The sequence below is a fragment of the Lacerta agilis genome, chromosome 2 (assembly GCF_009819535.1).
Source record: "Lacerta agilis isolate rLacAgi1 chromosome 2, rLacAgi1.pri, whole genome shotgun sequence".
Lineage (NCBI taxonomy): Eukaryota > Metazoa > Chordata > Lepidosauria > Squamata > Lacertidae > Lacerta > Lacerta agilis.
In genome coordinates, this window is record NC_046313.1 from 27,806,711 (window position 1) to 27,827,854 (window position 21,144).

Here is a 21,144-nt window from a genome sequence, read left to right on the forward strand (position 1 = left end):
CTGTTGCGTTTGTGGTAACATCTCTTGAGGGCAGGTCAAGTTCCAGAACATCTCTGTCATTCCCCTCTACCCCAGAAAACATAGTTGTCAATGAACTCCCTCTTCATCCAAGAACACAGACCCTCCAAGTGTCCCTATTTTCCAGGAATATCCATGATTTAGAGAAGCCACCCCGGTTTCTTATTTGATCCTGGAATGTCCCACTTTTCCTTATGATGTCCCTATTTTCTTTGGAGAAATCTTGGAGAGTATGGAGTTATTTCCCCCCCCCCCAGCTGTTTGAAGGCAATCGTGTATAGTGATTTTTTAAAAATGTTAAATGTTTTATTATGTTTTTATATATGTTGGAAGCTACCCAGAGTGGCTGGGGCAACCCAGTAAGATGTGTGGGATATAAATAGTAAAATTATCATTATGGAATGGGATGACCGGTAGTGCCGGTGCTGGCAGATATACTTGGAAATGGAGGGAATTATCTAGTTGGATGATCTCAGTAGCACTTCTCTACCTCAGAAGTTCTTTATCACGCTTTCCCTATCCCCATTTCTCAAAAGCATGCGGTGCACAATAGGGGTTATAAAGAAGGATTGTGCTTTACAATCTAAATTCCCATCTGGTAACCATAGAATCATAGAATTGTAGAGTTGGAAGGGGCCCCGAGAGTCGTGTAGTCCAACTTCCTTCAATGCAATAACTGGTCATTTGTATGACGCCTTCCCATAGTTAAAACATGCTCAAGGTGGCTTACATCAAAATACGATGAACAGAAATCAAAAGGAAGTGACAACCATGCTCAGTTAAACTCATTGGTGCCATTCCTTGACCACCAGGCTTATGCTTGTTGGGATTGTACTGTACAGAAAAAAAATAGGAAATGCTAGAGAAAGTATCATCATGCATATGAAGTGTGCGTGTATGTGTGCACTGTAGACAATAATCCTATCAGCACTGCATTTTTAAGGCAGATGCAGATAAAATCAAAGGGTTCGGATAACAAATGGTTTGAAACGTGTCTTGTTTTTAGAGCTTTGTGCTATTTTTAGATACGTTCTTAGGTTAAATAAGTTTAGTATACTAAGTATCACTTGTGAATCTACAGGTTCAAATTCCACCATAGCGCCCTTTGGCATTTCCTAACTTCCTTTCCATGATAACCATGAACTAATCTGTTGGGCTTCTTGGATGTAGACTGAGGAGCCTTCTGTTTTGCAGGTGAAGGGGCTAAGTGGTCTTTTCCATTCCATTCCCCCCAAAATTTGCAGTAACAGCCTCAATCTCTTACACTGTCGCTTCATTATGTTGCTGAAAGGTTAGGGCCCCTCCAGACTGGTGTGTTTGTGTGTTTCGCAGGTGTATTCTATGACATGTCATTGGTGCAATAATAGTGCATTTGTGGTGGATTTATATACTGGACTGTCTACACATAATTCCACTTTTATTAGCTGTTCTGTGATGCTTTCCCAGTGTTGCTGCTATTGCTATCTGAAGGGGCACTATTGTGCTATAGTGCAACAAAAGCAGGACAACCCTCGCCCCCACTCTTTTGGAACATTACAGGATCTTAGCATGAAGCTTGCAGGAGCAAACAGTATTGAGAGCAGGCTCACATATAACTGCCCCATGAGCATAAATAATCATGAATGCCTGGTAAAAAGTATGTCTGGAGGGGCCCTTAGTATGTATTTGTGTCATTTTACACACTCTGTGCATTTGCTCTGAAGGAAGGTGTGCAGCCTCTGTCCTTCATGTGTCGTATGTGCTGTGTATGTGCTGTATTTGCATCTTCTGCTGGAATTGGTGCTAATTATAGTACAGTTTTTGCTCTTTTTGTGGTCGTGGGTACACAGCTTTCGGCTGGCCTTGAGTGGGAGGGTGGGGTCTTGCCTGTGTTGTCATGCCAGGATTTGGAGGCACTTAATGTGCCTCCATGGCCCAGTGTAACTATAGGATCATGCCCCCATCCTCTTTCCTCACCTCTGAGCTGGAGCTACAGGGACCAGAACCTATAAGCATCGAGCCAGAGAGGGGCTTGCTAAGCAGCAACACATCTCACTGTGTTGCAGACCTTTCCACAACTGATCGTAAGCCAAATCACCTTTGCCTTTCTCTAGAGACTAGAGAATTTCTCTGACTCACATTGAGCCTTGGAAAGGAATGACACTGCTTTGCAAGCCTGCCTGGCATACAGCAAAAGGGAAATATTGGGGGATCTCGCAAGGAAAAGGAAAAGAAGTAAAGTGCTGACTAGTGGCGAGCTGATGAGCATGCCTGGGGCCCAAGGGTAATAGCTGCTATTCTGCAAAGCTGCACTGGTTTCTCTGTGTGTATGTGTGTGTGCGCACACTGTGTGGTTATTACTGCTCTCTCCTGTTCCTTCTCTCCAGTGCACTATGCTGTGAGTGATAAACGTGATTATATTGCTGCGCTCTTTGCTTGCTTTCTCTTTATCATATAGCCGTCTCTGCTGCAATCTCAGTGCAAAGTGAGTACATTGTCAAGAGAATCTACCCTCTTTTAAAAGAATAGGAAGGAGCCTTACTCTCACCTCACACTTGAACACACAATAAGGTAGTGCCCTAGAAGTAAAATTGCACAGAGCTAGGCCCAGCTTCCCAATTTGGTACGAGTCTTCGCAGGGCACAAACCACAAGCTTATAAGCAAAGAACAAACCTTGGTTACAGCTTGTGGGCTGTTTAGAGCGAGACAAACCTTGACATAAAGCTAAGCCAAACCATGGCTTAGCTCCTGGTAGTATGGCAGCAACAGAAGCAGGGGAGGTGTTAGGAGACACAAATTTATCACTGTTGCACCTGCACATTTGCCCATTCATGTTAAGCCATACTTTAGACTTAGCATTATCTGCATAGTGCAGAGAACTGAGGAGAGTTTTTCACTTGATGCTGGGTCAAGTGATCATACTTCTGCGCCAAGAAATTCTGAATTATCCAACCCATATAAATTGTGCTAACAATTTTGCGTAATTTATCTATTTTGCTTAATTTATTCTGGTTTTGTTAATCAAGGGAGGAGCAAAGAGAGGGTGGCAGAAGTTAAGGGGCGGCACCTCTTTGACTAGGATTGCCATATTTCAAGAAGTAAAATTTTGGACTCATAAAAGTTGTTGAGCTTTTGTAGGGCAATCGCCTGATAGCCCCACTGCCACCAAGCCCGAGGCACCTGCACCTGCACCAGAGCCACCTGCGCACAATTCTTTTTAAAATAAAAAACCCCAAAAATCTAGGCCATTTGCTTTAAAATGTAAAATGCCCCCTGGATGGGCATGTAGGACCCCCCCCCAAAGAGGACATGTCGGGGAATCCCGGACATATGGCAACCCTATCTTTGATTGCTCCTGTCAGTTGGAGGGCAGAAACTAGAGTGCCCTGCTGCATGCCATAAACTAGCCAGCCAGCCCTCAGGTGTGCTGGGGATGCTGCTATCCTGTTGCCAGCACTGATGTTTGAACCAGTGCTCAGTCCAGTCAGTTTCTGAAAAATGGAAGTGGGGACACCATCTTGTTCTTTGCCCCAGACAGCAAAATGGGCCAGATCTGGGAGCAAAGGTTTAGAAGCCCCACCTTCAACTACTGGAAAACTTGTTTGTTCTTCAGGCTCTACAAAGTTCAGCAGGGATTACTCACACTTTCAAATGTACCTTCACAGTCATAAGGCCTAGGATCTTGTACTTGCTGACTTAAAAACAAAGTAGAAACTGAAATTCTCAGGTAACTAGATCCCATAACCACTCTGGCTGTCTGTACTTTTTGTGCTCCTGTGGAATTGCCGTCTCAAACATATCTCTGTTTCACAGAGAGATAAACTTCTGGAAGCTGTTCTAAAAATGCATGCCAGTACAGCAGCAAGTAAGTGGAGTAAAGGTTGATTTGGTGTACATTACTCTGTCTTCTACACTTCATCAAAACCATGGGCAGATAGCCTCAGGCCCAAGGACCAAATTCAGCCTTTCAGGCCTTTGGGACTTTTCCAGGACCAGGAACCATCTCAAATCTTGCCCTTCACTGGCCCTTCTCTGCACCTTGCTCAAGTAACTTTGCATGTCTGGAATTGGTTCTTGAGGTACTATAATGCCTCTTGCTTGCATGTAGAAATCTCTTTTTTTGCATGGCGGAAATGAAGTCTACTGTACGAAGCTTAGAGTCAATGTGTTCCTCCTCCCACTTTTGTACCTGGCCCCACCCACCATCTGGAAAGTTGCCCATGAGGAAATGTGTCCCTCTGTCCTGGCTGAAACAGGCCCATGCTTTGTTGCATTGCTCTGGAGCTGTTAGCACCTCCTTCTTTCCCCTTTTGAAGACCTGTCACTTACAGTAGGCCCTGAGGATGAATCAGGCTTCCTATATTGCACTATCAAAACCATAGCTGCCAGCAAGGGACAAACCAAATTCCCTGTGGTTTAGTTTAACTTAATTCCTACTTGAGTCTTGACCCAAGAAAAGCATCCATTCTGATGACGCCAGCAAAGACTTATGTGCTCACAGGCCAGGCTAGGGACTGCTGTGGGTTCATTGTGCTTAGAGAATTTAAACCAAAGGGAACTCTGGGTTACAGTGATGCAACTAGCTCAGTTGCTGACATTTACTGAGAGAGAACAAAGACACAGTGGAACTACCCAGTGTGCATGTGGCTTTGACTTGGATTGGATAAAACCAGAAGGCTTTCAGGGGAGGGGTTTTTGCACCCAATTTTAGGCAAGGTTTTACAGTCTGCAATGAAATAAGTTATATTCTGGTTAGCATGCCAAAAGATAACCTTGCTTGACAGACCAGTCTAGGATACCAGTAGATGCTTTTAAATTTTGCTTTACTTTGTCACTTGCTCCATACCTTCTTTTTGCCCACTATCTTAATAACATCTTCTTTAATTCATAACTGGAGCAGTGTAACTGAGCATCTGAGATGAGGCAGCTGGCTTTTGGCACATGCCAGTCTCCACAGAGGTGGAATATTCTTGCATATTCCCCTTGCTCTCTTAATGGAGCTAGGTTTGAGAGAGGCATTACTAGGGTTTCCCAGAGAATAAAGGTGTAAGAGCAGCATGTGTGGAGCATGAGGTGTTGATTAAATGGAAGCTTGCTTGTGCTGGTTTAGGGAGCAGCAGGGTCTACCTGGGATCATTAGGTTCCTTGCCATCTATCCTTCCTGTTCCTTATTTCTAGAGATTCCTCTGTCTTTACATCCTGAGCAGACTAGCTAGATCCATGCAAAAATCAGCATTTGGAAGGGCTACTAGTAATATGGGGGCGGGGAGGCTTTTTCCATTTTAGCAAATGTGGGAGGGATGGCTCTGAGTGGCTGGAGAAGATTTTGAAGGTAGCACTTAAACAGCATTGATTTCTTGCGAGTCAATGACCCATCACCCGTGTGGAATAAATAAAACACACAGACACATGATTTTAGGTTAATGGGTAAAATAAGGCCACAACTTTATTGGTTATGGCATGTGAGTGGTATTGGCTTAGGCACTGGATAAGAGCGCAACACCAGACTCCACCCCGCGGGGGGGGGAGTCACTTTAGGGTTAACAACCACCGGGAGAAGCTTGTTGATGCAAATTCAACTGAAAGCTTCCCCTGACATCGGGGGGGGGGGGGTCATGCCATGGCCCTAGCCACTAGCAGGGCATTGGACAGGATCCACGACTGCTGGATCCCTTTAAAGGGATACCCCTAGGAGGTAGGTGATGGCCACCACCTGACCTCCAACACACCACACATATTACATCACCTATTGAATATTCCAGTGCCTAACCGCCAATACCATAAAGATGTGACGAGTTGCTACGAGGTAGGCGAAAATACCAATTTGCCAAATGGATAAAAAACTCCCACCAGGCCCCCTGGGCAACCAAGGCGACCAACCAAAGTCCATAGCAAGGTCAAAAAAACCTAGCAAGACCTAAAGGGAGGGAGGGCGGGAGATCCGAAGCGAGCAGGGTGCAGAATGAGTAAGATGGCGTTTGCCGGGCTGCTTGAATGCAACCAGATGCTGCCCCCCCAGCCAGCCCTATTGGCTGGCTATGGGGCATGACGCGGCAGGAAGGAGGGGCTAAGGCAGGGGGTCGAACACGCCCCCCTGCACAGGCAGGAAATGGCTCCTGCTCGCAACCCCTCCCCTCCGGGAAGAGGAGATGCTTTCCCACACCCATCAAGGAACTGGGAGAAAGAGTGTCAGCTTTAGATATAAGTAGGTTGCTTGTCTGAAACGGCTCCTGATCTAGAAGCATTGGTGGCTCTGGGATACTTGGGCTGCTTCTCTGTGCAAGATGTATCCCATTCCCCTGCCCTCTCTTGGGTCACTTCCAGCCTTCAGTTCTACCATTGCATCTTGCTGAGCTGGATAACAGAACAAGCGCATCCCTTTACTCTTGCTTCAGGTTTGCATAGGTCAGCCCAAAAGTCATGTGTTTGACTGAAAGGCAGGGGGGAGATAATAGATTAATGCATTGTATGTCGGCTTGCTTTTGAAGGCTATTTGGAAGCTCCAGCTAATGCAAAATGCAGTTGCTATGGTGCTAAATGGGACTGTCTGTTGGAGACACAGACAGCAATGGGAGGCAGTGATGGCCATTGACCTGGATGGCTTTAAAGGTGGATTAGACATATTCATGAGGACTAGGCTTATCAACATCTTCTAGCCCTGATGGCTGAGTTCTTTCTCCATTGTCAGAGGCCGTATGACTGAATGCCAGTTGCTGGGGATCACAGGTGAGCAGAGTGCTGTTGCGCTCATGTCCTGCTTGCAGGCTTCCCATGGGCATCTGGTTGGCCAGTAGGAGAACAGGATGCTGGACTAGATGGGCCATTGACCTGATTCAGCATGCTCTGCTTGCGTTTTTATGGCACATTTCATAAGATACTGCATTATACTGAGTAAGATTATTGGTACACTTAGCTCAGAGTTACCTACACTGACTGGGAGCGGCTCTGCAGGATTTCAGAGAGGGGTCTCTCCCAGCCATACCTGGGGATGCAGGGGATTGAATCTGGGATCTTTTGGATGCAAAGCAGATGCTCTGCCCCTGAGCTACAGCCCTTCCCCATCTTCCTGGTGCTTTAACATTTGAACTTACCTGTTTCCAAGCACAATTCAAAGTGCTGAGGCTTACCTTAAGTCAGGGCGGTCCAACTTTTCATACCAAGTGGGCCACAAAAGTAGCCTACTTTGACACAGAACCCATGGGTCACACACTGCCCTTCGCTTTCCTGGGCGGGAAGCGAAGCCAAAATTTGACCCTAGAGCTCTCCCACCTCCTTCCCAAAGCTGGGAAAGTGCTAATTAGGCCTTGGGAAGGAGGCTGGAGCACCCTGTCAGAGCCCTCATGCCTCCTTCCCAAAGCCCAGTGCCCCCTATAACCAGCTTTGGGAAGGCAACAAGTGGGCGGTGCAGAGGGTGGGGTGGATAATGGATAATGTTGTTGAGGGCCACCAAAAAGGCATTGGCCCACATGTTGGACCGCCCTGCCTTAAGTCCTCCATGGCAGGGGACTTTGCTCATATTCCATTGAACTTGGTCATATTCCCTTGAACGGTGGCCTTTGCTGAAGCTGTCCACCAGGTGCCCTTGGGGTCTGAAGTGATGCCTTTATCAAATGACTTTTAGTACTTACTTTTGATTACTTTTTTGGTACCAGACAAAGACCTCTCTGTTTTCCTAGCTTTTTGATTCTTGTTATTGCTTTATGCTGCTGGTTTGATTTTTGTTGTTGCTTTATCTCTCTTATTTTAAATACTGTGTTGGTTTTTTTTAATTGTTTTTGTGAACTACTCAGGAAATATTTATACAGAAGGGCGTCTTATAAATTCATAAGTTAAATAAGATGAAAAATGGAGAATTGCGCTACTAGAACCACAATCTGTACTTGCTGAAACAGAGATATTTGAAACTTCTACAAATAGCTTCTTAAACAGCCTGCACCCATGACCTATGTTGTCAAAGGCACACATTTCTCTTGCAAAGAGGAGTTCAGTGCTAAGTTGTTAAACCTCCCAGCTCTTTAAAGCACAAATCTCCATTTGCTTGTAGGGCTGCAAGGGGAAGACAGCACATGGGATTCCTTTTCCTTGATCTTCTCTTTGGGATTCATGAACATAAATACATACAAACACACACTCTTGATTCCTTTTCCCTGATCTCTGGCTTGGCTGAACTGCTGGGTGCTTGGCTTAGAAAGTGCAAAGCAGCAGTTCCCTTCTACAAAGCCACACTGTTCAGAACAAAAATCTTCCTTCTACGAGGTTGCATTTTTTGCCAGTGATTCAGCAGCACGTGAGTGGAAAAGCCTGGAGCCGTAACTATTAGCCAGGCCTAAAGACTCTCAGCTGCTGTCACACAATCGTCTGGGCTAGGCCAAAAGCATCCAAGCCAGGCCACAGCCAGTTTGCAGCAAATGGAACTCAAAGCAGGCTCTGAAACTGAGCCCGATGATGGATGCACCATATGTGCAGTGATGGGAGAGGGCCCTGCGCACAGAGATGTGTCCTCCCCTTTCCTGCGATGCTTGAAACTCCTAACTAGGATTAATGCTGAAGGAAGCAGTGAGAATCATAGACCTGGAGCTGACTTGCTTCTGCCCAGCATTTCACACTGAGAGCTTGCCACGTTTGCATGTCTCAATAAGCCAGACTTCCCAGCTTATTGTGGTTTCTTGTGAACAAGCGACTCCTCCTGGCTCGAGTGGCACAAACAAACCAAGAAACGTTGGCTTCCCATTGCATCCAAACAAGGAATCGTGGTTTATTGCTCCCTGACAAGTAACAATAGCTAACCAGCCTTCTGTCATGGTTTGTTGTTGGCTTGCTGATTGTTAGATTGCTAGTTAGAAATTATCTAACTGCACAACTGCCTGCATCCCACCATTTAAGAGTTAACACATGTCCAGTGCCATCTTCCCAGTAGTTTAGAGGCAAAGGCAAACAAGTACCATCCATCTTGTTCGTGACTACCTTTATTTTTCTGTTCTCTGAATGTAGCAGAGTTGAAAAAGACCCAGTGTGTAGTTGATTCCAGGGGTGGCTAATGGACTGCCCACAAGCTGCATCTGAACCACAAAGCAGTTGCGGCTAGACTCCAAGGGCCTTACTAAATTTTATTCAGATTGTGGGGTTGTTTTTTTAAAATGTTCACAGTTTCTCTTGTGAGGTTGCACTTTAAAATTGCTTTCAGAAGCTGTGCGCAGGAAAAAGACTCCTTATCTCAGTGTTCCACTGGTTTGTGTTTTGCATGCTACGCCCCTGCTGATAACCTAAACTGAGATTATCCACAAAAAAACCAAAAAAACAAAAATTCCTTCCAGTAGCACCTTAGAGACCTACTAAGTTTGTTCTTGGTATGAGCTTTTGTGTGCATGCACACTTCTTCAGATATCCAGTTACAGTACTTACAGTGACTGAGCAAGCCACACCTTGCTCGGCATCTTATCCCAAAATGTCCCCAACCCTTTATATTTTACACAACACATTCTGAACAATGTCGGATTCAGAAGCAGCTGGCTGCAATGGCCAGAACAGGCAACAGTTTCCTAAAGCTAATGCCTCCCTCTTTACCTGCAATTGTGTCCATCTTGTTTTATCTCTGGAGTTGTGGAAGAGTGGGAACATGAGACCCAAACATGAGCTATCCATCTCTGGGCTGGATTACTGCAGGCAAGATAACTAGCTCAAGGGGATTTGACACATTTCAGCACTTGCAAGCTTCTGCTACTTGTGTTGGGCCAGCTTTCCTGTGAAGCTTTTCTTTGGGAAAGGAGATCACAGATGAAGCGGCTCTTTATCCAGCAGAAAGTGAGGCCTATATATGGGCCTGGGTCACATGACCTAGCTGGACAGGGCTTTGAACAGGTGGAAGTCTTTACTTGCCCCACCCGACCTACAGAACACCTTTTTTGGGGGGGGGGTTACACCAGTGTTAGTTCTGCTGGCTGAAGTTCTGCTGGATAAACCCTGGATGAGCCAGGGCGAGGGGATTAGGCTGGTGTGTCTCCAGCTGAGCTGGGGGTGGATGGGGACTCAGTGGTTGAGCACATGGTTTTTACACACAGGTTCCCAAGTTCCATTCCCTGCAACCTCCAGTTAAATTATCTTGGGCAGTACTGCTGGAAACGACCCTGTTTCAGGCCTTGCAGAGCGTCTCTGCCAGTGAGAGTAGACGGTATTTAGCATGGATGGCCCAACAACCTGACTTGAGGTGTGGAAACCTTCTACAGAATATCTAAAGAGCTATTGTAAACATGTAAAAACGCAAGTAGGATTTGAATGAAGAGCAGCAGTAAAACATGTACAGTATCTGGAAGCAAGAGGAAAGGATAGTGTACAGAGTATTTATAATGTGCAGCAATATTAGAAAACATGGGGAAACCATGGAGGGGTAGAGGGGAGGTCAAATGATAAATTACTATTATTTTGAAAGTATGCATTGTGTATTAACTTTGTGAACTTTTGAAACTTATAAATAATTAACAACAACAACAACCAGCCTGACTCTCCATAAGGCAGCTTTATATGAGGAATCTGCCAGCCAGCAGGATGTTGAGTCAGGTTTGCGTATGAGGAAAAAATGATACAGTTTCTCTCAACACAGAGAAGCTGTGTCCAGTAAAAACAATGAAGAGTCCTGTAGCAAGACAAAGACCTCTGATGCATACCTCTGATAAAGCACGATGTGGCTCCTGGAAACTTTGTGCTGCAATAAATGTGCTGGCTTTTTGGGTACCACAGGACCCTGCCTCCTTTTTTCTGCTGCCTGCTACAGACTAACATGGCTGCCCCTCTGGAATTCATACTCAATTACGCTGATTGGCAACATGTGTATGGCATTCCAGAGTTTACTGATGGAATGTGTTGCTCTACAAGATGTTCTGAGTAGGCCTGGGCGGTGTATACAATTTGATACATGGCCCAGGAACAGTTTGATGGCCAGAGCGTGATGGCGCCTTCACCTGGTGGTATATTGCCGGTGGGGCAATATTACCGTCTCCACTGCCTCCCTCCTCCCTGAGCTGGGCGCTGGCGGCGTCCAAAGCAGAGATGGTTCCTCCCCACTGCCTCTTGGGTCCAGGGCCAATGCAGCTTGTTCCTCCCTACACTTTTCAACATCGTGATGTATTGCGATGTTGGTGAAAAGCTGATATTGCATAGCCTTAGTTCTGAGGACCTGCTGGTGCCACTCAGGACTTCTGGAAACAGGGTTTCCCTCCCCCTGAGAGCTACAATCATTTCTGGTTCAACTTTCAGTCAGGGGTAGGACCGTGGCTCAGTGGTAGAGCAACTTCAGCACATGCAGAAGGCCCAAGGTTCAGTCCCAGGCAGGTAGGGGAGAGAGACCCCCGATCTGAAACCCTGGAGAGCTGCTGCCAGTTAGTGTAGACAATACTGTGGTAGATGGACAATGACCTGGTTCAATATAAAGCAGCTTCCTATGTTCCTAATGTCTAAGCTTTTGGTGGTGGTGGTGGTGTGTGTGTGTGTGTGTGTGTGTGTGTGTGTGTGTTTAGTATGTTTCTAGCCCTCATAATTGCAGAGAGAATAATGAAAGTGTGAGGTCTGAGTTGCACAGTCTAGACCAAGTCATGCAACAACTGAGCAGGAGAACATCCAAGGCATCAAAGGACCTATAGGCTGCTTTGCCTGCTTGCTTCCAGTTCTCCTCTGTGGCACAAAAGCAAGGCAAAGTTTTGATTAACCAAGCAACCCGGTTACTAAAAGATATGCAGCGTATACATTGTATTGGGACACCTGCCGCCACCTCTGGGTTGGTTTGCTTATGTTTTCTAAGTGCACAAAGTGCTCTGTGTGCGCTTAGGCGTGGCATACCCAATTACCCTGCTGGTGGTGCAGTTGTCTTATTTATTTATTTAAAAAAATATTTCTCTAGCGTTGTATCATAAAAAATATATCACAGTGCTTTGCAGCAACATAAAAACAAAACCAAACAATAAAATAACAAAAAGCTAAAAACAAGTGGAAGGCAAAAAGAAATTAAAAGCAAACACCACTAGACCTTTGTGGGGAGTGTACTCTTCAGTGTGTGGTGGTTCTGTTGGAGGCTAAAGTGTGGCAGATCATTCCTTCAGGCAAGGATTTGGTTTGGCCTTTAACCATCATTTTTGTTTTCCCTGGTGATGTATTAAAGTATAAGTTTTTTAGTGCTTGCTTGCTTGGGGCGTAAAGTTTTGTACCAGTGTCTTTAATGAACAAATAGTGGTGGGTAGGAGAGAGGTAATGTGACCCAGAGCTCTATCATTGAGGTACACTAGCCTTCTCCAAACCAGTGCCTTCCAGACATTTTGCTCTGTAGCTTCCAGCACCCCTGACCAGTGGCCATACTGTCTGTGGCTGGGTAGGGGTTGGAGTCCAACTATATCCAGATGGCACCAGGTTGGGGGAAAGTACAGGTAAATTGATTGGTCTGGACCCAGCTTAGGAATTTCGATATTATTTTATACGTTGAGAGCATGCAGACTCATGGAAAAGATATTGCCCTTCTTAATTCGAATTGCTTTTCTCTCTAGGATCAGCACAACAATAAATGTTTTCTTCAACTCAGTTATGGGGCATCTTCTTGCCTCAGGTGCACATTTTGTGCAAGAATTCAAAACATTAGGGCAGGATTCACCTAATGAGTCCCACCAGGAGAAGACCTGTGTGAGGATTCCACTTGTACAATGGGATCCCCCCAAATTGACTGAGGGCATCAGGAAAAAAACCCAAAACAGCATGCAGCAGGAGGAGAAGAGGGTATCATTCCATCTAGCAAGCTGAAATATTTGTGCTGACAGAACGTTGGCTTTAGCACAATCTTGAATTCCTCCCTTAGTATTTCTCTAACTTTGAACTTTTTTTGGGCATTGTGCCTGGCACCATAGTGCACAATGTTGCCAAAAAGCAGTCAGTTACCACAAACAGCCTACTCTCTGTGAATGAACAACTGTCCAGCGTAGTATGTTACCCCAGACATGAATGAATCTTTCTACATGCCAAAGCCATGTTGATCATGGGTGTACGTTGTACCTCCAATACCATTTCTCCTTGTGGACCTCCTTGGACATATTTGAACAGTTTTGGTTGATGCAACGTAAAGGTTAGGGTTCATTCAAACCAGTGCATTTATCTATGGTAACAAATTGATTACCATCTTGCTTTTGCAGGATATTTGCACAATTGCTTTCATGACAAGCTTTTTATCCAGGACACAAGGTTCTACCCCTGCATCTCTTTGGCCAAGAAATCACTCAGCATCTTGCACACAGATCGCCTTCGCCCTATACCACATGCCTCAGCCATGCCTTTTGCAAATAAAAAATAAGCTTATTAACTTTCACTTTAAATGCTTTTATTTAAAATGCTTGTTGAAATTGAAAGATCTTGGGCCAAGTGCTTGAAGTTCAACAGGGTGGGGTTGGACACTGTTTCAGTGCTAAGAATTTCACCCTCCCATTCTCTCTCTCAATAAGACTGCGTATACACTATATATTTAAAGCTCATGGCTTCCCCCTAAAGATTTCTGGGAACAGTAGTTTACTCTTCAAAGAGCTGCAATTCCCAATCCCCAGCTCCCAGGGTTCTTTGGGGGAAAATGTGCTTCCATTGTGCTTTAAATGTATGATGTGTACATAGCCTAAGACTCTGCATGTGTGGGTTTCAAGCTGAGTGGGCTTCAGTGAAAGGGGGACAGGAAGGCAAGGCAGGGAGGATTCTGACTCCTGGCTTCTCTGCCAAGGTGGGTGACAGTGTGGTTAAGGCTTTTATTTCATATGGTGTTTTTGTAAATCCACAACTTTGGGATTTGCTCAACAACTTTTGGGTTTTCTTTTAAAAAGCTCAACAATTTTGGTGGTTTCAAAAAACAAAAACAAAAAACCCTCAATAATTTTGGGGTCTTCCTAAAAAAAGCTCAAGGATACAAAAGGATACTTTTTTAAAAAACCAACAACAACCAATTATTTCCCTTCAGCAGCCTAGTTTGAAGATTAAACTACCTGAAGATGAAGTAGAGGCCAAACGTGAAATGTTTTTGATTTGGCTGAAGTTTTCAGTGTGTGAAATTGGGCTTTCACTTCGGATTCCTTCCACCTAGGAGAGGTTCAGAATTTTAATGGCAAATAACTGCAAGTAGATAAATAGGTACCGCTTAGTCATGCTGGCCACATGACCCGGAAGCTGTACGCCAGCTCCCTCGACCAATAGAGCGAGATGAATGCCGCAACCCCAGAGTCGTCCGCGACTGGACCTAACGGTCAGGGGTCCCTTTACCTTTTACATTAAACAAGAGAAGGCTATTAGTCTCCACACTTGATAACAACCAATATCCTTACAGGAACATGTTTCAGTTGCAATTTCAGTCTACCCTGTCTTGGAGACTGGTTGCAGATCTGTGGCCTTTTGCTCTGAAATAAATACAGCAAGGAGGCATTTCCATCCTCTTCCTATAATCAAAGAACTGCAGAGAGTAATCAGGGGAGGGCAGTACAGTATATTGTTTACAGCAAAGATGTCCCTAGGGATTAACAGCTTCGGGGTTTGCCTGCTGATGCTGCTGAGTGTGGAAAAGGGTGGTGAGTGAGATTCTCTGTTGCTAGGATTCTAGTAAGCCTTGGAAGGGCTGGACCCAGTACTGATGTTGCATCTGTCTACCAATTTCCTCTGTGTCTTAATGTTTCAGTGATCAGAGCAAAGGCTGTCTCTGAAAAAGAGGTGGACTCCGGTAATGACATCTATGGAAACCCCATCAAACGCATCCAGTATGAAATCAAGCAGATAAAGGTAATGAGCAGTATATCGGAATCCTAATTACATGGAACTTAACTTAAAACATATGATGTATGTATATATCTAAGTCTATGTATGTATATCAAGGGACACAGGTGGCGCTGTGGTCTAAACCACAGAGCCTAGGGCTTGCTGATTGGAAGGTCGCCGGTTCAAATCCCCACGGCAGGATGAGCGCCCATCGCTTGGTCCCAGCTCCTGCCAACCTAGCAGTTTGAAAGCATGTCAAAGTGCAAGTAGATAAATACCTCCAGCAGGAAGGTAAAGGCCTTTCTGTGCACTGCTCTGGTTCGCCAGAAGCGGCTTAGTCATGACCTGGAAGCTGTCTGTGGACAAATGCTGACTCCCTCGGCCTATAGAGCGAGATGAGCGCCGCAACCCCAGAGTCGTCCGCGACAGGACCTAACGGTCAGGGGTACCTTTACCTTTACCGTTACCTCTTATGTATGTTCTAGCTGTGATAATGCAGCTGTTTTGCTAAAAGATTAAATGGTGCCAGAAAAGGCTTTGAAAGCTTATAGTTACCATAGTCCTCCAAAGTAGTTCTGAATATCTTAAGACATTTTTATGATGGTGTCTTTCCAACACTGCGTTCTCAAGTGCCTCACTCTGGCCCAACAGAAACGACTGAAGAAAAGTGGGGGAAACCCCCTCTAGTTCAGGCTATTTCAGGGGTTATAAACACCCCATAGTTTGTTACGAGTGCTGGGAATTGTAGCTCTGCAAGGAGAAGACTACAGTTCCCAGGATTTGTTGGGTGGAGTGGGGGAATGTGCTTTAAATGTATGTGTGTGTATGCAGCCTTATGCTTAAGGACACCATAGGCATGGGCTCTAAACCTCTTTCCTGTCCCTAGTGAGCGGTGGGTTAGAAATCTTATTAAAGTGAATGATGAGGGACAAGGTACATGAGAGGGAGATACCAAGTGCTTGAGAGGGCAAGAACCATGACAGGTTGCCTGTAGAGGAAAAACAGCTGCAATAGTGTCCCCACCCCCTGGCCACTTCCTATATTTCTGCATATACTTCTGTGGGAAAAGCAGAGGCAATGCCATTGGAAATAGGCCTGTTTGCAGCTGAGTAGAAGGGTAAATGGCTCAAAGAGTCTCCAGAGCAAATGCACACCACCACTTTAAGCCCTAGAGAATGCTGGGATACTTGGACATCCTGGGCCCAAGGTCTTCCTCCTGAATTGGGTCAGTGCTTCCTGCTTACCTTTGAGCAATGTGTGTTGCCAGCTTCTGAGTTCCTCTAGTACAACTGTACATTCTTCTGTTCTTTCAGGGCAAGCATTTTGCTGGAGGGAGAGGAGTGGTGGAGCGAAGGAAACATTTTGTAGTTTCTCTTTCTTTTATGAATGTCACTGCACTTTTATGGATCTTGCATATATGAATAATAATAACAAACAGCAGAATCCCTTCCACCCTTCCTCCCACTCCCTGGAGAAGAATATACCTATAACAATTTTCATACCAACGTGGGATTCTATGCCATGAACAATAGTTGGTCTGAAGCCATGACTGCACTTGCTTTTGAACTTGTACATCTCTCTCTGAGAGCCTTGTTACTGAAGGGTGGCTTGCGTTTGTCAAAATAAATAATTCAATAGGTCCATGTGTAGCTTCTCCTGCTTGGGAGTGCCTTGTATGCTCCTTTACACCAAAGCTGGCCTTGCTGTATTCTGCCCATGGCTTCACCCAACTTCTTCCCCTTCCAGATGTTTAAAGGGCCCGACCAGGACATTGAATTCATCTACACAGCTCCTTCTTCGGCTGTCTGTGGAGTGACGCTGGATGTTACTGGCAAGAAAGAGTATCTCATTGCAGGTAAGGAATATCTCTTGCTAAGAATTATTGTCCCCAAAAAGGCAAGGAAAATGAGGACTGTAATGATTTTTAAAAAACACTTTATACATGCCTTTTGGAGCTGGAGGAAAGTTAAATAGGGATTGAATGGGATATCATGGTGTTAGGTTGGATGTTCAAATCCTTGCTCTAGTTAGGAAGTTCAATGGGTAAGGACTTGAGCAAGTCACTGTTGCTCAGCCTAAACTACTTCACAGGGGACTTGGTTGTAAAGCTAAAACACAGCTCTTGGGAGGAAGGGGACAAATATGTAATCAGCAGAACTTCCTTGGGATGTAACCAGACTGTGTCCTGCTCTGGCTACTAGTCATGAGGATTAAATGCACTCCTACTACAAATGCAATCTGCCCTCCATTGTGCAAGAAGGGTTTGTGGCATATTGCAAACAGTCCTATATTTGTGTAGAGCTTTGCACAGCGCCACCTCCTGGTGTTCCCTTGAAAGGGTATCTGTTCTTGTCTGGACATGAGCAAAGCAGATCCATTGGTCTAACTCAGCATGTCAGTTCTCCTGTTGTGATAGGAACATGCTTTGTATGAATGAGACACACACACACTCCTTTCCTGCACCCCACGCACACTTGTTTGTGTTTGTCCAAGATAAGACACTTGATTGGGCGATGTGCTTAATGTGCTTAATATTTGAAGAAGTGTGCATGCACACGAAAGCTCATACCAAAAACAAACTTAGTTGGTCTCTAAGGTGCTACTGGAAGGAATTTTTTATTTTATTTTGTTTTGACTATGGCAGACCAACACGGCTACCTACCTGTAATGAGGGGTGTGTGTGTGTGTGTGTGTGCGTGTGTGTGTGTATCATTCATACAAAGGACAACCATAGGACAACCATGCCCCAACTAAAACCACTTTGCTCTGCCAGGGAAATCTGAAGGCAACGGCAAGATGCACATCACACTGTGTGACTTCATCATTCCTTGGGACTCCCTCAGTGCTACCCAGAAGAAGAGTCTAAACCAGCGGTACCAAATGGGCTGTGAATGCAAGGTAATAAACCAAATAATGAGACCATTTCAGCTTGTTAACTTCCTACTAATCCATATGCTTGAGCCTACTCAGGAGAAGCGTTTTGCTTTAGTTGCAGTGATGGCAAACCACACAAGCCAATTGTGTCTTTTATCTCTGCAGATCTCCCGATGCCCTTCCATCCCCTGCTATGTCTCTGCTCAGGATGAGTGCCTGTGGACTGACTGGGTGACAGAGAAGAACATCAATGGGCGGCAGGCAAAGCACTTTGCCTGCATCAAGCGGAGCGATGGTTCGTGCGCGTGGTACCGTGGAGTGGCCCCACCCAAGAAAGAGTTTCTTGACATTGAGGACCCTTGAGTCCCCAAAGCCATGGCAGTCCAGTAGCCAATAGCAACAAAGCCGGCAAGATATTAGACTGGTCCACCTTTGACATCACTTCCTGGAAACAGCATGAAAATAAGGTCTACTGGGCGGGCACAACAGTGGTGGAGGGAAGGGCTAAGGAAAGGGATGTCTAGGCCACTCATATATTGCTTAATCTGTTTCTTCTCCTGTGTTAAGCGCCAAGGGGTGGTTTCTTATCTTTGGAATTACGTATGCCAATATGCCAAGGCACAGTGGAGGGAACCAGAGTGTACAATATGAGTGGCCAAAAGGTGTTGCCTCTGATTCTGTGTAGCAGGCCTACCAGGTTCTTATTGCCTTGAGAGGGTGCATCCCTTGTTGAGGGGATATCTCCTGCTCCCTCTGTTCCCTCACCCCCCTGGCTTCTGCCTGTGTAAAAACCCACCTTTTCCTCCATATGCATTACAAAATTAAATCCTCAGTGCTTTGAAGTCGTTCCTTTCTCTTTGCCCCATTTGTACATGTATGGTACAAGTATGTCCCATAAAAACAGCAGCAACACCACACACACACAAAACAAAACAAAACAAAACACACAAACAAACAAAGGAAAATTGTGGCTTTGCCACAAGTCATAATATCCTCTTCCTCAGGTGATGAAATTTACATTCCTTTACCAGTGTCAAAGCACCCTGTCAAGAATAAGCCACCAGGGGGCAGAGGGACAACCTCTGCTTTCAGAGGCAATGTTTTTGGGGCTAATGGGGTGGTGGTGTCACAAAATCATTTAAATGGTTAATAAGCCCTCCCTATGTGTGCATAAGAGATGCGTGCAGATTCTGGCTCTGTGTTCTCAGCTATTACATAGCTCAGCAAAGGAACATTTGTCAGGGGATCTGGGTTAGTCCACCAAGCCTCCTGCTTGAATCATATGTATGCATCACCTTCTTCCTATTGCATGCTTCTGCCATTGATGAAAATCTGGTGCCAAAACCACGGGAAGACTTGCTGTTCCCACTAAGCGTTCAGTATTGCGTGGACCAAAGGAGTCCTCCTCTTTGAAATTCCTTGCAGTGCAGAGTAATGATTTTTAGCATGGCCAAGATGGCTCCAAGTCCTGCGCTATATTGAAATTTGACGCTTGTGGCAAGCAAGAGTTCTCCAGAAGGCAAGAGTTTTGTGTCTCCCCTCCCAAATATGTGACCGCAAGAGCCGGTGTCAAGGTATACCCCTTATAAACTGTGAGTATGAATGCTCCTTTGGAGTAATAAACCAGACCTTGGCTGCCTGCAAAAGGATCCTATCACTCATCTCTGCCTTCAGCCCCCTTTCGCTTCTGAGCCAGTTCTCTTTCTTTGCTGTGCTCCCCACCCCCTGCCCCCCAAGCTCAGCTGCTTTCCCACCCCGCAATACCTTAAAATTGATTTGGAGGGTGTCCGGAAGTTCCCCCAGCCAGACCTGCCCCCTGCGGCCTTTTCATGCTGTTCATCAAGGTCAAGTTTTAAAGATGTCATATTGGACCAGTCTGTTTGATTTCAATATATTTTAAAAAAAAGAAAAAGGAAAAAAAAATCTGTTCAGTCCAATATAAGACTCCTGTTTTGCTTCCTGTATGGTTATATCCTATGTGACATTTACCTCTCTCTCTCTCTCTTTTCCTCTCACTGCTGATCCTGTCCTTGATTTTAATGTTTTCCATTTGTTTTGGCAATCAGTTGTATCATTCCACCATTATGTTTTTTTATTTTTATTTTTATTTTTAAAAATCCTTGTTAGCTGTTAGATTTGCACTTATTATTTTTAAAGGGGTTCTGCATTGGAGGGAAGAATTGTCAAAATGTACGGAGGGTGGAGTCCCTCCCATTATTTCTGAGTGCCAGTGGGAGCAGGTGTGGGTGTGGGTGTTAGCATTCCTTCTTCTGTCTTCTTCCTGATGCCTCTGCAGCATGCACAGGTCTTCTCTAGAGGTCGGAGGCTGGCTGTGACACGTGACTGCTGCTTGCTAGACAAACTGCAGTTGCGTCACGACTGCCGTACCAAAACATTAAGTTTGCCGTTCTAGTAGCAGCATGGAAAGCAACCATTCTGAAAGGACCTGTTTTGTGGGAAAGCAGTGTCAAAGGCTCTTCAATCGGCTTAATTTATCGCTGTGGGTTTTAATGCCACGTGGAAACTTCCCTGATAAGAAAGATAAGATGCACAAACAGAAACAACCCAATGCCCCCTCATGTCAGCAACTCAAAATATTTAAAAAAAAGGTTTACATTATTTTCAAATCTTTGCTTAGTAAGTATGAAAAAAAGAATAAGTATCTAACTTGCTGCCATAATTTAAAGCTTATTGGGGAGTGGGGCCAGGATGATGTTTGGTGGGTAGAGTAATATTGGGGGTGGGGGTGGGGGGGAAACTTTTTTGTTGTTGTTGTTGGATTCTGAAAGCTGAGATTTTCTTGTGCTGGGAACACATGAAAATTGTTGAATAGACAAGCAGACTGTGCATGTCTCTGATGCTTTGTATAATTCATACGTGGACATTTGAATCTTCGGACAATAAACAGTATTATCAAATAAACCGGGAACAGTCTCTCCTTGTCTGGAGCACACTTTGCATCTGTGGAGGTGCAGACGTTAGACGGGAGCCCTGTGTCACTCAGCCTCTGTGAACCGCTTTCCAAGAGTCACCTTGATGGAGGTAGGCGGAGAGTCCCAAGTTTCCTCCAGGCTGTGCTCTCTACTCTCCCTCTTCCCATGCCCCCTGACACAAACTGGTCTCTAGTTCCTAATGAGATAAATTGTTGGTTCACTGCCCCTCAGCCTATTTCCAAAGGCCCATTTCCAGCTGTTCTTCCATTTTGATGACTCCCATGTCCCCTTATTTCTTGATGTTGGAGAAAACATCACATATGGTTCTCTTTAGTGACGCCAAGGAATTATTCCAGTGACATACAGCGACTCCCACAGAATCAGGCTTTGTGTCAAAATATGTGCTGTTTTTCATCCACTTCATGGAAGGAATCCAGCGAGTCTCAAAACTGAATGTACAGTATGAGTGGCCTCTGATTCTGGCCTACCAGGTACTTACTGCCTTGAGAGAGGACCTCCCTTGTGGGGATAATTCCTATTCCCTCTGTTCCCTCACACACCTGGCTTCTGTCTGTGTAAAGACCC

At 45.2% G+C, this 21,144-nt stretch overlaps 1 protein-coding gene across 2 annotated transcripts in view; it reads left to right on the plus strand.

Annotated features, from left to right (window-relative positions):
• The window catches only part of TIMP2 (TIMP metallopeptidase inhibitor 2), a 30,821-nt gene extending 10,273 nt beyond the window's left edge, over positions 1-20,548 (plus strand). For both annotated transcript variants that reach the window (XM_033139042.1, XM_033139041.1), the window contains exons 2-5: positions 14,676-14,776; positions 16,499-16,607; positions 17,526-17,650; positions 17,792-20,548. In XM_033139042.1, coding sequence (XP_032994933.1) covers positions 16,499-16,607; positions 17,526-17,650; positions 17,792-17,989 — 432 coding nt within the window. In that variant the 5' untranslated portion in view covers positions 14,676-14,776 and the 3' untranslated portion in view covers positions 17,990-20,548. The remainder of the gene's footprint in view (positions 1-14,675; positions 14,777-16,498; positions 16,608-17,525; positions 17,651-17,791) is intronic.
• The last annotated feature ends 596 nt before the right edge of the window (positions 20,549-21,144 follow it).